Source organism: Oncorhynchus kisutch, linkage group LG10 (genome assembly GCF_002021735.2).
Source record: "Oncorhynchus kisutch isolate 150728-3 linkage group LG10, Okis_V2, whole genome shotgun sequence".
NCBI lineage: Eukaryota > Metazoa > Chordata > Actinopteri > Salmoniformes > Salmonidae > Oncorhynchus > Oncorhynchus kisutch.
Window position 1 is genome coordinate 21491979 of NC_034183.2, and position 18579 is coordinate 21510557.

The 18579-nt window shown below is 46.7% G+C and overlaps 1 protein-coding gene across 1 annotated transcript in view; it reads right to left on the minus strand.

Moving 5' to 3' along the window:
- LOC109897905 (A disintegrin and metalloproteinase with thrombospondin motifs 10-like) overlaps nucleotides 1-18579 on the minus strand; it is a 67469-nt gene that overhangs the window by 7465 nt on the left and 41425 nt on the right. The window contains exons 17-20 of the mRNA XM_020492561.2: nucleotides 6619-6742; nucleotides 2673-2753; nucleotides 1064-1227; nucleotides 815-941 (exon numbers count right to left, since the gene is read on the minus strand). Of these exons, the coding sequence (XP_020348150.1) occupies nucleotides 815-941; nucleotides 1064-1227; nucleotides 2673-2753; nucleotides 6619-6742 (496 nt within the window). The remainder of the gene's footprint in view (nucleotides 1-814; nucleotides 942-1063; nucleotides 1228-2672; nucleotides 2754-6618; nucleotides 6743-18579) is intronic.

Consider the following 18579-nt stretch of genomic DNA (forward strand, 5'->3'; position numbering starts at 1 on the left):
CTACTCCTGTTGTAAAGAAAAGCGATGTGCTAAATATTAGGAAATTTGAGAAATTAAATATAGTAGGCTTAGCCTGTAGAAAGCTGATAGGATCCTCCTCTTTTTAAGAGGCCATCACTCTGTTTTGTCACGTAATTGCATAGCCTATAGGAATGTTGCGCAACATAAGCACATGGGTCTCATGAAGTGTTCGATTAGATTTTCGATTACATTTGCACTGATGTCAGAGTGATTAGAGGGACAATAGAGTGCTGAGTACCAGGCAGTTAGCAAGTTTGGTAGGTTACTAATAACCATCAGCAGCAACAGTTAGGAGAAGCCTAATTACCGTGACTAAACGGTCACGTGGAATTTGATTGCCTTCATGACTCATGACCGCAGGTATGGCAGTAATACAGTCACCGTAACATTCCTATGCCCACCTAACCCAGACTGAGATTTATAAGGGCACAGCAACAGACTTGTAATTTTATTTTTCACCTGGTCAGCTCCGAGATTTGAACCAGGGACGTTTTGGTTACTGGCCAAATACTCTAATCTCGAGGCGACCTGCAGCTCAAGAATATGAAATTAATATTGGCTAAGAGATTTATCTGTATAAATATGGCTTTGTGTGTATTTATCAACCCTCAAAATCAAATTAAATCAAAGTTTAATGGTAGAATACACTGTTTAGCAGATGCCATAGTGGTTGCAGTGAAATGCTTATGTTACTAGCTCCTAATAATGCAGTAAAATCATCAATCAATCAATGAGTAGGGATAGAGCCAATGTATAGTACAGTAAAGAGTATTAGAGCCAGGAGTGGTTGTACCCCCAGCGCAGAGTGCAGAGCAGCGGGACCAGGATGTGTAGTGCCAGGCATATCCACTCAAAAGGTTTCTGCTGACTGGAGGGTTGAAGCGGTAGTGGATCCCTGGGTTCTCTTCCCTCACCAGTACCTACACACACACACACACACACACACACACACACACACACACACACGCACACACGTCACATATGTTGTCACATAGAATGATTAGCGTAACAAACACAGTAACACACACAGCTAGCCCGTTACCATGACGATGATGGTCATGTTGGTGGGCCCCAGGGCCTCCAGGGTCTCAGGTTGGTCAGTGGGCCGGCGGTAGTGGAAGGTGGTCCCTGCGATGTCGAACCTACGAGGGGTGTCGATGGTCAGCTTCCCATTGATGAAGAACTGTTCTCCTTTACTCTTCAGCACTGGAGCAGAGAAGAAACGAGAGCATGTATAGGTCCACATGGAGAAGTGACGTTTTCAATTAAAATCACGGAAGCGGGGAACGGAAGCAATTTTCCCCCATTGAAAGCAATTCAGCCAAGCCTGATCTCAAGCAATAACGGCACACATAGTTTAAAATAATGTTTATAGCTCCCGTCCCAATGTCGTGAATGATATATAGTCATGTCATAGTCACCAGTCAACTCCATTACACTCAAAAGTTACTTCAACTTAAACCAGTGAATGCTAGCAATGGCTAGCTATTCTACCACTCTGCCCTTATGAGTGATAGCATGCTAATAGCACACCCTGCACACAAATATGTATATATTTAAGGGGTATGCAGTAGGTTGATAACAATATCGCCAAAGTACACTACATGGCCAAAAGTATGTAAGGCCTTACCCAAACTGTTGCTTAAAATTTGCAAGCACAGAATCATCTAGAATGTCATTGTATGCTGTAGAGTTAATATTTCCCTTCACTAGAACTAAGCCCGAACCAGGAAAAACAGCCACAGACCATTCTTCCTACTCCACCAAACTTTACAGTTGGAATGCATTTGGGTAGGTATGGTTCTCCTGGCATGCGCCAAATTTATATTTGTCCGTCGGACTGCAAGATGGTGAAGTGTGAATCATCACTCCAGAGTCCAAAGGCGGCTAGCTTTACACCACTTCAGCTGATGCTTGGCATTGCGCATGGTGATCTTAGGCTTGTGTGTGGTTGCTCGGTCATGGAAACCCATTTCATAAAGCTCACGACGAACAGTTATTGCGCAGACATTGCTTCCAGAAGCAGTTTGGAACTCTGTAGTGAGTGTTGCAAGCGAGGACAGATTATTTTTACTCGCTACGCTCTTCAGCACTTGGCGGTCCCGTTCTGTGAACTTGTGTGGCCTACCACTTGTGGCTGAGCCGTTGTTGCTCCTAGACTTTTCTACTTCACAATAACAGCACTTATAGCTGACCTGGGCAGCTCTAGCAGGGCAGACATTTGATGAACTGACTTGTTGGGAAGGTGGCATCGTATGACGGTGCCATTTTTAAAGCCACTGAGCCCTCCAGCGAGGCCATTCTACTGCCAATGTTTGTCTATGGAGATTGTATGGCGGTGTGCTTGATTTTATACACCTCTCAGCAACGGATGTGGCTGAAATAGCCGAATCCACTAATTTGAAGTATGTTGCATCAGACATTTCATACAACATTCCCAACTAATGAGAAAACAGCCATGGTATTTAATCTAAGAGACTGAACAATTCGGGCAGGTAAGTATTAGTCAATTATAATAACAGCATTGATGATGTGACGATGCACTTACATTTTAATTCCAGTTTTGAGAGTCTGAATGCACACTAGAGAATAGAACACGAGTTATAACAGTATAACACATTGCGTGACACAGAAGAGACATGAACTCTCACCTAGGAAGTTGAGGGAGACGTTGAGCTCCTGGATATGAATGAACACGGATCCTTTGGGGATTCTGACCACCTCTTCATAACCTGGGATGGGATCACACACATACACACACACACACACACACCCACACACACAAAGAAAGAAGAGAAAGGCAAGAGGTGGAGGTTTTATTCACTGACATACTGGAGGGAGAATGATGTATAAGTAGTGTTTTACTCTGTGGGACTTCAATGGAATAAGCAGAGCCTTTCGGATTCCAACCAAATTCCTGGGCAACGTTCAGCTCCTCTGCTAGAGTACAGTAACCATGTTTGAAGCCAGGCTGTGCTGTCCAGCCAGCCACCACAGCCCTGTAAATAACTTCAGCCTTGCATAAAAAAACTGAATAAATAATTTAATAATCCATTCCAATGGTGCGACCGCTGAGGAAAGGAGAGGCTTGGCTTTTGACCCCTCTCTGGAGTAGCAGTCGGTGCTGTGAGTAATTTCAGTAACCCAGCTCTGTACTTGCGGTTCCTGGCGGCCGGAGAGGGAGAGGTTTTTCTGTTAACAATCAGGCCTGTGTGGTAAACAGAGAGCCAAAGAGCAATAAACCCCCAGCCCTTAACCCCTGAGTAACCCTCCACCACTGCCAGAGTTACAGACTGCACAGACTGCGAGAGAGAGAGAGAGAGAGAGAGAGAGAGACAGAGACAGAGAGAGAGAGAGAGACAGAGAGAGAGAGAGAGAGAGATATGGGGGGGTTGAGAGATGAAGAGCAGGTAGACTACACAGATGGAGAGGAGAAAGAGAAAACCTAGAAAGATAGATGCGAGAGAACAGCTGACAGAGAGATGGAGGAGGTGATAACTCAGGTGAGAATGCAGACACCAGATGGGAGTAGTAAGGTTGCAGAGGCACAGGAGAATATGGCACCATCATCACTCTTAGGTGTAAATCACTAGATAGAACAACCTGCCCAGAACACCAGCCCAGAACAACTTGCCCAGAACACCAGCCCAGAACACCAGCTCAGAACAACCTCCCCATAACACCAGCCCAGAACACCTGCCCAGAACAACCTCCCCAGAACACCAGCTTTGCTGCTTGGTTAGTGCCTGACAACTAACCCTATTTAAACCCTCCTAGGAGTGAGGATTGGTCTGAGCCTCAGAGACATAAAAAAAAACCTGTAGACATGACTGAGCACTCTGTGGCTCATAAATCAGCCCAGACCCAGAATAGACCTGTCAGGCGGTCGGGCAGGCTGTAGGCCCAGGCTGAGATGGCCATTGTGGTCCCAGCCACTGAGCTGCGGCCACCTCAGGAGGGTGTGTCCACTCTGAGGGTTCCAGAGGGGGGAGGTAGATGGGTGGAGGGAGGAGAGCTGCTGCTGTCGTGGAGGGAGAGGGCCTAGAATAGACCTGTATGGCTCCGCAGTCACAGGGCTACCACAACCCACACTGGCTGAACTTCACCTAAAACTGTCTGCCACGTGCCCACCTGCAATCCCCCCCCCCCCCGAGCGGGTGCAGGAGAAACCCACTCACCCCTCCCTCATGGTCCCCTTATTATTAGAGCATATTTAGTTCCCGAGTGGTGCAGCGGTCTAAGGCTTTGCATCTCAGTGCTAGAGGCATTGCTACAGACCCTGGTTCGATCCCGGGCTGTATCACAACTGGCTGTGATCGGGAGACCCATAGGGTGGTGCACAATTGGCCCAGCGTCGTCAGGGTTAGGGGAGGGTTGAACGGGAGTAGGGGAGGGTTGGCCGGGGTAGGGGAGGGTTGGCCGGGGTTAGGGGAGGGTTGGCCGGGGGTAGGGGAGGGTTGGCCGGGGGTAGGGGGTAGGGGAGGGTTGGCCGGGGGTAGGGGAGGGTTGGCCGGGGGTAGGGGAAGGTTGGCCGGGGGTAGGGGAGGGTTGGCCGGGGGTAGGGGAGGGTTGGCCGGGGGTAGGGGAGGGTTGACCGGGGGTAGGGGAAGGTTGGCCGGGGGTAGGGGAGTGTTGGCCGGGGGTAGGGGAAGGTTGGCCGGGGGTAGGGGAAGGTTGGCCGGGGGTAGGGGAGTGTTGGCCGGGGGTAGGGGAAGGTTGGCCGGGGGTAGGGGAGTGTTGGCCGTGGGTGGGGGAGGGTTGGCCGGGGGTAGGGGAGGGTTGGCCGGGGGTAGGGGAGGGTTGGCCGGGGGTAGGGGAGGGTTGGCCGGGGGTAGGGGAGTGTTGGCCGGGGGTAGGGGAAGGTTGGCCGGGGGTAGGGGAAGGTTGGCCGGGGGTAGGGGAGTGTTGGCCGGGGGTAGGGGAAGGTTGGCCGGGGGTAGGGGAGTGTTGGCCGTGGGTAGGGGAAGGTTGGCCGGGGGTAGGGGGAGGTTGGCCGGGGGTAGGGGAGGGTTGGCCGGGGGTAGGGGAAGGTTGGCCGGGGGTAGGGGAGTGTTGGCCGTGGGTAGGGGAGGGTTGGCCGGGGGTAGGGGAGGGTTGGCCGGGGGTAGGGGAAGGTTGGCCGGGGGTAGGGGAGTGTTGGCCGTGGGTAGGGGAGGGTTGGCCGGGGGTAGGGGAGGGTTGGCCGGGGGTAGGGGAAGGTTGGCCGGGGGTAGGGGAAGGTTGGCCGGGGGTAGGGGAGGGTTGGCCGGGGGTAGGGGAAGGTTGGCCGGGGGTAGGGGAGGGTTGGCCGGGGGTAGGGGAGTGTTGGCCGGGGGTAGGCCATCATTGTAAAATAAGAATTTGTTCTTAACTGACTTGCCAGGTTAAATAAAGGTTCAATAAAACAAACAATAAAAGAAGGCATAAGGTTTATGCAGTATCACGTATGACCCATGGCTCTATAATTGGACAGAGGACCACAAGCCTTCCAACCGTCACTATGATGGAATGATGGAACCGAGACCTCGGGAGTGTCTCCTGATCAGAACTGAGCAGCTATAGGCTGAGCCTTCCTTAAGCCCTCGACAACCGCTTGGTTTTCTAAGAGACTCTGATGGTTAATTTTGTGTCATCTGGTTGGGCTGTATCAGTTTTCCCCTGACTTGCTTCCACAGAATTCATCACGAACCATTAATCACGGCCAAAGTGTTTAGACTGGAATAGGTACCGGAAAAAAAGGTCATTCTGCACCTACAGGAGGGAGGGAAGGGGGGGGGGGGGTGTTGGCAGGGCAAGGCACGTGTACTGTAGATATTCACCAGTAACTCTATATGATTAACTGTTAGATTAAGTAGCTCATGCAACTAGAGAGCTCGCATGTGAACAGATAATTATACATTACTTTCAGAATGTCTGAGGACTCCTAACTCACATTGCAAGGCAGTAGTCCAACACATATTTAGCTTGTGTCAGAATCCAAATGCACAAATGCATGCACGCGTTGTTAGAATTTCCATAAAACAATTAGGTTGCATAATCTCTCTTGTGGATGCCTCAAACGTAACTACATCACATTCTCAGAACGTCGCTGGAGCTCCTTGGTCCAAAACACAGGCCCTTTCTTCTTTGACGTTTTATTTGTGTTTTTCAGTTCTATTCCCCAGTCTAATTGAGGTACAGTATGTGCTATTGGCCTGTTCTAGAAGTGGTGTTGGAGGGAGTGGAGCGTGCGAGGAGAGAAACGCAGCAATCAGGGTTTTTTAAAAGGAGAGACGTGTCCTGCTACCAAGGCTTGGAAAAGAACAGTCCCCTCAGTGTCTGTCAGTCCATGCCTGCCCTGCCCGAGAGAGGGGCCCACCACCACCCCCCAGCCCTGGGCTCTCTGAACCCCCCACTCCTCAGCCCAAAACCCCCTTACTCAGAGAGTTATTGGTACCTCCTGCCACTGCACTACCACTACTGTAACTGTGCCCACATACTGTACTGTATGCTGGGGTTTATAGTGTAACTCTTACTGTAGAGACCACCATAGTGCAGTAAGCTTCAAAGAACAGGATTAAGATTTCTTCCTAGCAGTATTGTGGTGAAGGGACTCCTGCTCTGTATATCACACCGTACCTCCTTCAGGCAGGGAGTCATTGAAGAGGCCCTCGATGGCCTCACAGCTGCTCCCGTCACCCCCGCACATCCGGCAGCGGTCCTCGCGCACGTCCGAGCTCAGGATCCGGTCACAACCCACGTGCTGCAGGGAGACAGACAGGGGTCACAGGTCAGAGGGAGCAGGCAGAAGGAAAACAGAGGGACACAGACACAACCACTAGCCTCTATAGAGAGAATAGAACACGGCACATAGTACTTTCAGCAGCAGAAGTGAGGCTGATTGCAATGTTTCCCAGGTGCCTAACTAAAACACTGACACCACAGGATGCCAGGAAACGTTCCTAAAACACAACCTGTACTACCAACAGTCGGTTCAAGCCAACATAAACACAAATGTAGGTCTAAATTGACTCCTGCGCTGTACAGTAACTCTAACATGTGAATGGATGGATAGAGCAACCCTGGGGCACTTCAAACCCTGTTGACCCAGGCAGGTCTTAGTTCCATTAACTACCAATGTGGAAGCCATTTCCCCTTAGTAATGGGAGGACAGACACTTGTTCCAAGCCGGGCCCCAGCCCTTCAGACTTCTAGACTCTGGGCTCTGGGACACGTCCCCTGGTGAGCCTGGGCCAGGCCAGGCAGCCTACTTCAGCCTGCCCATGTTAGGAACATGTGTTCTTTGAGCGACCACTAAACGCCATGTGTTTCCAAGCCCACATCTCTCTCTCGCTGTTCCCTCTCTGTCTCTCTTGCCTCAAATCAAACTCTCTGGATCTTGCAAACAATTCTTACATTTTTATCCTCACTGTTTTCGTCTTTTTATATTCACAATATATATATAAGAAAAATATGGGGGAAAGAAATAGGGAGATATATAATAAACTGTGAGAAATAATAAAAGAGAGTATGATGCATCGTAACTTTACCCCTATTTACATGTACAAATGACCTGGACTAACCTGTACCCCTGCACATTGACTCGGTACCGGTACCCCCAGTATATAGCCTTTTATTGTTATTTTATTGTGTTACTTTTTATTTTATTTTGTACTTTAATTTATTAAGTAAATATTTTCTTAACTCTATTTCTTGAACTGCATTGTTGGTTAAGGGCTTGTAAGTAAGCATTTCACGGTAAGGTCTACTACACCTGTTGAATTCGGCACATGTGACAAATAACATTTGATTTGATTTGATTTGATAGGGAAAGAAACAGAGAGAGTTAGAAAAAGAGCCAGATAAGAGAGATGAGAAGTGAGAATTCCAGAATAGGAGAGACCCAGAGAGAGACAGAGAGTAAGAAACACAGAGAGAGAGAGAAAGAGAGAGAGAGAGAGAGAGAGAGAGAGAGAGAGAGAGAGAGAGAGAGAGAGAGAGAGAGAGAAAGCAACAGAGGGAGAGATAGAGGGAGAGTGGCCAGCGGCTGCTGTGAATGTGTGTAACAGCCAGCAGTGCAGACAGCTGAGCTGGTGGGTCACTGAGTTCCTGCTGCACACAGAACAGAACAGAGCAGAGCAGAACAGAGGAGAGGAGAGCAGGAGAGGAGAAGAGAGAACAGAGCTGAGCTGTTGATAAACAGGCTTCTCTCTGAGTCTGGACGAGCCCAGAGACTCCACTCCCAACCCTCCATGTGCCCAGGCCCTGACACTGCTCCAAACAAAGCACAAGAGAGCAGAGTGATGGACGTTCAACTGCCTAATGAAATCCAGCTCTGCTCCACATAGCTGCAGGAAGCCACAAAACAACAATTCAGATGTTTTGTGGTTTGGTGTCATTCACTGCAGCAAGTGTATCTTGTTTTTTCCTCCTCCCCTCCTGGCTCTTGACAGGCTCTGAAGCCATCCAAAAACAACAGGATGGGGGAATAATTGGCATTGTTTGTGTGAGCAGTGAGCACCACCATCTGAAAGGGACTACTACTTCAGGGAAAATCCATTTGAATTCAATCACTTTTTGACAGAATCCCTTTTGATTTAAACAAAACTTTCCAGACATGTTTGCCCATGGAAGAAGTGGTCAATGACAAAACATTCAGGAGATAAAGATGCTCAAACCATACCATGAGACATCCATGTCTTCATTACTGGAAAAGATAATCAGTTGAGTTTTATATAATTTAAAAGCTTACAAACAGTGTTGTCAAGCTATTTTACTATTTCTTGAAAAACATTAGGAAAAAGTATTTTTTTGGTCTAGAATTTAAACCTTTAACGCCAATATTTAAAGTGACGTTAAACACAGATTGTTTAAAATGGTTGGAGTTTAAACCCTATTTCCCATCATCTAAGTTTTTGTGTTTTGCCGGTTTAGACACAACAGGCTCTTGAATACAGGTCGGGTGTCATTTCAATAATAGAAATATAATTAATAGAATGGAACTATCCCTTTAGACCACTGCAATTTAGTTGGTACACCATTGGAGTGTGAATTGAACTTTTAACTTCTAATTACTACCACAAAGATGACTGCTGATCCACCTACCATCAAATGTTAACTGAAATGGTCATGTCTATTCTATTGTCTATATTTCTATGATTTCAATAGGTTTCCTATGGAAGATTGACAGTATAACTTAAAACAACAGATATTCCCATTCAAGTCAAGATTCTCTGTGTGGAACTCCAACCGTCTTTGTGGTACCATTTCAACATTGAAATTTCAATTTGATTCCGTTTTAGTACATTTATTTACTGCACCCTGTGCGCAAAACCCATGTGGAATTCCTAGTCTCTGGCAGCGTTTGGAACTGCTGATCCGCGGTCAAGAACAGAGTTCATCCCAGCCTATGCTGCCCTTCAGTCACTAGACTTTTTGGCCCTGATGGAGACATGGACCAACCTAGAGAACACTGCTACTCCAGCTGCTCTCTCTTCATCTGACTACGTTTTCTTTCATAGTCCGAGAGCATCTGGTCATCGCGGTGGTTGCACAGGGCTGCTCATTTCTCCCTCACTCACTTTTCCATCTTGTCATTTTAATTCTATGTTGTTGTGGTGACCGTATTACCGCCAAACCAGCACTCATGAGTCATGACCGCAGTAAAATTCTACATGACCATTGAGTCACGATAATCTCCTTTTATGCAGTCAGGACATGTGTTGGTAGTATCCAACTCCTGGTACTCAGGGCTCTATTGTCCCTCCATCAGGTCCTAATGGCCTGGTATTCAGGGATCTATTGTCCCTCCAGCATGTCCTAATGGCCTGGTACTCAGGGCTCTATTGTCCCTCCATCAGGTCCTAATGGCCTGGTACTCAGGGCTCTATTGTCCCTCCATCAGGTCCTAATGGCCTGGTACTCAATTCTCTATTGTCCCTCATCAGGTCCTAATGGACTGGTACTCAGGACTCTATTGTCCCCCCAGCAGGTCCTAATGGCCTGGTACTCAGGGCTCTATTGTCCCTCCATCAGGTCCTAATGGCCTGGTACTCAATGCTCTATTGTCCCTCCATCAGGTTCTAATGGCCTGGTACTCAGGGCTCTATTGTCCTTCTAACCACTCTGACATCAATGCAATAAAAAAATCACATCAAACACTTATCATCAAAACAGTATTGTGGTTTCAAAACTCACCTCACTGTATTCAACAACAGGTTGAAACTGAGTGGAAAACATGGTCATTGTGGATGTTGTTTCAAAGCCTAACACAACGAAATGGCCAGCGCTTTATAAGGTGAAGATTAATTCAAAACACAATACACATATTATAGCTTATACATATGCAAAGGTCTATGAGCCCAAGTCTGAAAAAAACCCAGAATTAAAATAATGATTGTGGAGTTCGTTATACAATACATAGCCTACCGCATATTATGCCCCATATATTATGCCCCCTATTTATACTTTTACTTTTGATACTTAAGTACATTTTAGCATTTACTTTTGATACTTAAGTATATTTAAAACCAACTACTTTTAGACTATTTTAATGAGTGACTTTCACTTTAGTAATTTTCTATTAAGGTATCTTTACTTTTACTCAAGTATGACAATTGGGTACTTTTTCCACCCCTGCATAAAGGGCAGAATATCACCTGTCACGCAGTGAGAGGCTTGGTTGATGTGGTTGATGCACTGAGTTAAATAACCGGACCGGAGTAGCCTACCTGAACTAACAGACAGGTCTTTTTTTCTCCTGCTCCTGTTCATGCTCATTTGATAATGGGCCATTCTAAATCCAAACTAATTTAACATATTAGTAAAGACAATATTGCATTGAGAATAGTCTGATGGGTGATAATATGGTCACCTGATTAGAGAACAGTGTGTGCAGCCTATATCAGCCTATATCATGGTGCATAGCCAGATAACATACACAAGGCCAAATCATATTCAGTACATCTGAAATACATTTTCTTGAGATCATAATGTTTCTTTAGACCTACTTAAAATAATAATGGATTTATTGTTATGGTGTATATTAAATAGATGTATTAGACTGGTTAAAATGTACATGTTCCAAAGGCACACAGCAGCAGCTTGTGTGTGTGGGCCTAGAGATGCTAAATGAGTTTGTTTATAAATGGTCAATTACCATGAGACATGCAGTCTTTTGCATGACAATAACTAGCCGACAAAATTTCATGACCGGCACAGCCCTATCTGTCACTGTCATTTGTCCACTCAAGCTTAACATTGCTGTCATCTACCACCCACCAGGTGCCCCATACAGAGTTCCTCAATGAGCTTGAGACCTTGATAATCTCATTTCCTGACAATGGCTCACTGCTCTTCATACTGGGTGACTTCAACCTCCTTGCCTCTTTTGACCTCACCCTTTCCCAGTCTCCTCCCACTCACAAGGCAGGCACTACGCTTGACCTCATCTTTTCAAGAGGCTGTTCATCTACTAATCTCACGGCAACCCCCCTTCAGCTCTCTGATCACCACTTTGTTTCCGTTTCTGTCTCCCTCTCCTCCAACCACTCAGTCCCTACCCAAAATGGTAATGTACCATCACAATCTTCGCTCTTTCTCTCCCACTACTCTCTCCTCTTCTATCCTATCATCTCTACCTTCTGCTAAATCCTTCTCCCTCCTGTCTCCTGATTCTGCCTGTTCGATCCTACTATCCTCCCTTTCTGCATCCTATGACCTCACTAATCCTGCGACTAGTGACATCCGGCCGACCGACAACCTGCATCACGTACTCTCACTATTGGTGTCCCCCAGGGTACGGTTCTAGGCCCTCTCCTCTTCTCTCTATGCACCAGGTCACTCGGCTCTGTCATATCCTCACATGGTCTCTCCTGTTATTGCTATGTGGATGATACTCAACTACTTTTCTCTGTCTCTCCTTCTGATACCCAGCTGGAGACACAAATCTCCGTGTGCCTGGCAGATATCTCAGCTTGGATGTCAGCCCACCACTTCAAGCTCAACCCCAACAAGACAGAGCTGCGCTTCTTCCCGTGGAAGGCCTGCCCACTCCAAGACCTCTTCATCACGGTTGACAACTCCATGGTGTCACCCTCCCAGAGTGTAAAGAACCTTGGCGTGACCCTGGACAACATCCTGCTGTTCTCTGCAAACATCAAAGCAGTGACTCGCTCCTGCAGGTTCATGCTTGTGACGTCCCTCCCCTCTGTCTGCTGGGATCTCCTGTTTGGTAGTCTGTTGTTGCCGGAGGCCAGTGGGCAGAGCTGGGAGGATTGTCAGCTGATATGGCACACCTGGGCAGGTTTGGCCTGCAGACTATAAAGGGTGGCCACATCAGCCAACACTCTCTTCCCTGACTGGCAGGCTGGCTTCCACCACCTTTTGGTTTTCTGGTCTGTTTTCACCATACAACACGGTAAACGGTAAAAGTGCTGAGTTAATTGAACTCATTGAAAGTTATTCTGCACTGTTGTCTGATACGCCCTCTCGTACTCATCTCATTGAGCATGATGTTGATGTCGGAGATGGTTAGCCAATAAGGCAGCACTTCTACCGTGTTTCTCCTGAGAGGCGCAAGCACTTAGACGCAGAACTCAAGTACACGTTGGATAACGATATTGCTGAATATTCTTGTTCCAGTTGGGCATCCCCTTGTCTGTTAGTCAAGAAGCCTGATGCATCTTTTAGGCCATGCATAAACTATCTTAAAGTTAACAACATTACGAAGCCTGATTCCTTTCCTCTTCCTCTTATGGAGGATTGTGTTGATCAAGTTGATTCTGCAAAATTTGTGAGCAAGTTTGATCTTCTAAAAGGGTACTTGCAGGTCCCCTTGTCTCCTAGAGCAAGAGAGATTTGTGCTTTCATCACAACGTCTGGACTGTATTCTTATATAGTTATGCCTTTTGGTTTGCGTAATGCACCTGCAACATTTCAGCGCCTCATGAACCGTGTTGTCTCTGGTCTGGATGGATGTGCGGTGTACTTGGAAGACGTGGTAATTTAGGGTGACACCTGGTCTCAGCATGTCCAACGTATTCAAGCATTGTTTGATAGGTTGGCTTGGGCGCGTTTGACAGGTAATCTGGCCATATGTGAGTTTGCTAAGGCAGCGGTCATTTATCTGGGCAAAGTGGTCGGTCAGGGTGTGGTTCACCCAGTGCATGCCAAAGTTGAAGCTATTGAGCAGTGTCTGCCTCCCATGACTAAGAAGGAGCTTATGCGCTTTCTCAGTATGGTTGGTTATTTTCAAAGCTTCTGCAAGAACTTCTCCTCAGTGGTAGCAACCCTGACCGACTTGCTTAAGGCTCAGGTGAAGTATATTTGGTCAGACAGATGTCAAGCTGCATTTGAGAATGTAAAGACACTTGTGCTCTTCCCCAGTGCTTGTTGCCTCTTGTTTGAATGATCCGTTCATACTCCATGTAGATTCTAGTAATGTAGGAGTTGGCGCTGTTCTGTTGCAGGCAGATGTCCAAGGGGTGGACCGTCCAATTAGTTACTTCTCTAAGAAGTTTAACTCGTACCAGCTCAATTATTCTGTGTTAGAGAATGAACCACTTGCGTTTATTTGGGCTCTCCAACATTTCGAATTGTTTGTTGGTTCAGGTGGCACCTCTCTCATGGTGTACACAGATCATAATCCCCTGATGTTTCTGCGGACCTTGCAGAACCCTAATCAGAGGCTTATGAGGTGGGCGCTGTTTTTGCAGCTGTATAGTTTGGACATTCGCCATATTAAGGGCAAAGAAAATGTCCTTGCTGGTGCTTTGTCCCATGCTCTCATGCCATAGTTCTTTGTTATTGTTTTGGGCAACTTGCCTGTCCTCTCCTGTCTCCCTCTTGCTTCCCCAACTCTGTCTCTCTTTCTCTACCTCTTAAAATGTTCCTTAGGATCAGAGGTTGCTGAGGTGGGAGAGGGAGGGTTGTTTCTGTTTTGTTTTGTTTTTGTTTCAGGTTTGTGGTGGAACACCATTCTTAAGGGGGGGGGGGGTCGTCCCTCCCCTCTGTCTGCTGGGATCTCCTGTTTGGTAGTCTGTTGTTGCAGGAGGCCAGTGGGCAGAGCTGGGAGGATTGTCAGCTGATATGGCACACCTGGGCAGGTTTGGCCTGCAGACTATAAAGGGTGGCCACATCAGCCAACACTCTCTTCCCTGACTGGCAGGCTGGCTTCCACCACCTTTTGGTTTTCTGGTCTGTTTTCACCATACAACACGGTAAACGTGCTGAATTGGTTGAACTCATTGAAAGTTATTCTGCACTGTTGTCTGATACGCCCTCTCGTACTCATCTCATTGAGCATGATGTTGATGTTGGAGATGCTTAGCCAATAAGGCAGCACTTCTACCGTGTTTCTCCTGACAGGCGCAAGCACTTAGACGCAGAAGTCTTGGTCTGCTGGCTATAAAGGGTGGCCACATCAGCCAACACTCTCTTCCCTGACTGGCAGGCTGGCTTTGTCCATCTTTAGTTTTTATGGTCTGTTTTCACCAGACAACGCCCTCTCCACTCATCCACACACTGCATACACTACTGATCCTACAGACGTCCACAGCTTATGTTACGTTTTGTATTTATTATTTCGTTGAATAAATGTATTCCTTTTTACGTTTAAGTCATGCATGGCCTCCCTTTGTTGTTCCTCTAATCACTCAGACATCAATGCAAATGTAATCGAAAATCTCATCAAACACTTCGAGAGCCCATGAGTTCATGTTGCTCAACATTTGTATGGGCTTGAGAAAACAGTATAAAAACAGGAGGATCCCATCAGCTTCCTATAGGCTAAGCCTACTATATTCATTTCTCAACTTTCCAAATATTAAGCACATTGCTTTGCTTTACAACAGGAGTATAGCCTACCTGGCTGGCATGAAAAGTAACTGTGGGAAAAGCCCCCTCCATTTGCTATTTAAGTGCATAGGTTGAAATGTATGTTTTCGACAGGTGCATGATAATGGTCCAATCAAAACTAATTTCACACGTATATTATTTAGTATATGTAAAGACAAGATTAAATTGAGAACAGTCTGATGGGTGACAATATTATCACTTGTGAATGATGTATTATCACTTATCATCACTAATGTTATCACTTATTATCTCCAAGGTGGCATAGCAGTTCAGACGTCTTTTGTCCTCGTCTTGTCGTGTCCTGTATATATATATATTTACAACTTTTTCACATACATTTTTATTTTATTTTCCATCAACTCATCTTCAAAACACTCTCCTGCAACCCGCCTCACCAATGTATATTTATAAAAAAGTATTATTTACCTCAGATCTGTAATCCTCCAAGAAGCTAGAGCTGCTCTCTGGACATTCATACCCGGATCTCACAGCTAGCTAGCTGCTATCCGTGTGACTATCGGCCTTCGTCGATTCCGGAGCAAACATCAATTATTCCGGAGCTAGCAAGCTCCGTCAATCACTCCTGAGTTCCATCAATCACACCTGGGCTGCAGTCACCTATCCGGACCCGTTTTACTGCCTTCGCGGAGCCCCACCGGGCCTTCACAACTGGACTGCCGACGTTATCTACCCGAAGGAGTTATTCGGCTGGCTCCTCCGTCGCGACGTTACCTGAACGCCCATCTGCGGCCTGCTAACCGTTAGCTGTCTTACCGGCTGCTATCTGAATAGACAATCGGACAATTTTTTAATTTTTTTTTATTATTATTATTATGTTTTCTTCTTGGGCCTCTATAACTATATCTATTGTTTTTATTTTTGTTGTTGTTGTGTGATTTGGATTAATCCCCTCTACCACACGGAACCCCACTAATCTACTGACGGAACGTAAGGGGTGGCTAACAACAGACCTCCATCCTATGCTAGCTTGCTACCGATGCCCTGGCTAGCTGTCTAAATCACCAACCAACCTCTCCACTCACCGGACCCTTTTGATCACTCGACTAAGCATGCCTATCCTTAATGTCAATATGTCTTGTCCATTTCTGTTCTGGTTAGTGTTATTGGCTTATTTCACTGTAGAGCCTCTAGTCCTGCTCACTATACCTTATCCAACCTATTAGTTCCACCACCCACACATGCAATGACATCTCCTGGTTTCAACGATGTTTCTAGAGACAATATCTCTCTCTTCATCACTCAATACCTAGGTTTACCTCCACTGTATTCACATCCTACCATACATTTGTCTGTACATTATACCTTGATGCTATTTTATCGCCCCCAGAAACCTCCTTTTACTCTATGTTCCAGACGTTCTAGACGACCAATTCTCATAGCTTTTAGCCGTACCCTTATTCTACTCCTCCTATGTTCCTCTGGCGATGTAGAGGTGAATCCAGGCCCTGCAGTGCCTAGCTCCACTCCTATTCCCCAGGCGCTCTCTTTTGACGACTTCTGTAACCGTAATAGCCTTGGTTTCATGCATGTTAACATTAGAAGCCTCCTCCCTAAGTTTGTTCTATTCACTGCTTTAGCACACTCTGCCAACCCGGATGTTCTAGCTGTGTCTGAATCCTGGCTTAGGAAGACCACCAAAAACTCAGACATTTTAATTCCAAACTACAACATTTTCAGACAAGATAGAACTGCCAAAGGGGGCGGTGTTGCAATCTACTGCAAAGATAGCCTGCAGAGTTCTGTCCTACTATCCAGGTCTGTACCCAAACAATTTGAACTTCTACTTTTAAAAATCCACCTCTCTAAAAACAAGTCTCTCACCGTTGCCGCCTGCTATAGACCACCCTCTGCCCCCAGCTGTGCTCTGGACACCATATGTGAACTGATTGCCCCCCATCTATCTTCAGAGTTCGTGCTGCTAGGCGACCTAAACTGGAACATGCTTAACACCCCAGCCATCCTACAATCTAAACTTGATGCCCTCAATCTCACACAAATAATCAATGAACCTACCAGGTACCTCCCCAAAACCTTAAACACGGGCACCCTCATAGATATCATCCTAACCAACTTCCCCTCTAAATACACCTCTGCTGTCTTCAACCAAGATCTCAGCGATCACTGCCTCATTGCCTGCATCCGTAATGAGTCAGCGGTCAAACGACCTCCACTCATCACTGTAAAACGCTCCCTGAAACACTTCTGCGAGCAGGCCTTTCTAATCGACCTGGCCGGGGTATCCTGGAAGGATATTGATCTCATCCCGTCAGTAGAGGATGCCTGGATATTTTTTTTAAATGCCTTCCTAACCATCTTAAATAAACATGCCCCACTCAAGAAATTTAGAACCAGGAACAGATATAGCCCTTGGTTCTCCCCAGACCTGACTACCCTTAACCAACACAAAAACATCCTATGGCGTTCTGCATTAGCATCGAACAGCCCCCGTGATATGCAGCTGTTCAGGGAAGCTAGAAATCATTATACACAGGCAGTTAGAAAAGCTAAGGCTAGCTTTTTCAAGCAGAAATTTGCTTCCTGCAACACTAACTCAAAAAAGTTCTGGGACACTGTAAAGTCCATGGAGAATAAGAACACCTCCTCCCAGCTGCCCACTGCACTGAAGATAGGAAACACTGTCACCACTGATAAATCCACCATAATTGAGAATTTCAATAAGCATTTTTCTACGGCTGGCCATGCTTTCCACCTGGCAACTCCTACCCCGGACAACAGCACTGCACCCCCAACAGCAACTCGCCCAAGCCTTCCCCATTTCTCCTTCTCCCAAATCCATTCAGCTGATGTTCTGAAAGAGCTGCAAAATCTGGACCCCTACAAATCAGCCGGGCTAGACAATCTGGACCCTTTCTTTCTAAAATTATCTGCCGAAATTGTTGCCACCCCTATTACTAGCCTGTTCAACCTCTCTTTCGTGTCGTCTGAGATTCCCAAAGATTGGAAAGCAGCTGCGGTCATCCCCCTCTTCAAAGGGGGGGACACTCTTGACCCAAACTGCTACAGACCTATATCTATCCTACCGTGCCTTTCTAAGGTCTTCGAAAGCCAAGTCAACAAACAGATTACCGACCATTTCGAATCTCACCATACCTTCTCTGCTATGCAATCTGGTTTCAGAGCTGGTCATGGGTGCACCTCAGCCACGCTCAAGGTCCTAAACGATATCTTAACCGCCATCGATAAGAAACATTACTGTGCAGCCGTATTCATTGATCTGGCCAAGGCTTTCGACTCTGTCAATCACCATATCCTCATCGGCAGACTCGACAGCCTTGGTTTCTCAAATGATTGCCTCGCCTGGTTCACCAACTACTTCTCTGATAGAGTTCAGTGTGTCAAATCGGAGGGTCTGCTGTCCGGACCTCTGGCAGTCTCTATGGGGGTGCCACAGGGTTCAATTCTTGGACCGACTCTCTTCTCTGTATACATCAATGAGGTCGCTCTTGCTGCTGGTGAGTCCCTGATCCACCTCTACGCAGACGACACCATTCTGTATACTTCCGGCCCTTCTTTGGACACTGTGTTAACAACCCTCCAGGCAAGCCTCAATGCCATACAACTCTCCTTCCGTGGCCTCCAATTGCTCTTAAATACAAGTAAAACTAAATGCATGCTCTTCAACCGATCGCTACCTGCACCTACCCGCCTGTCCAACATCACTACTCTGGACGGCTCTGACTTAGAATACGTGGACAACTACAA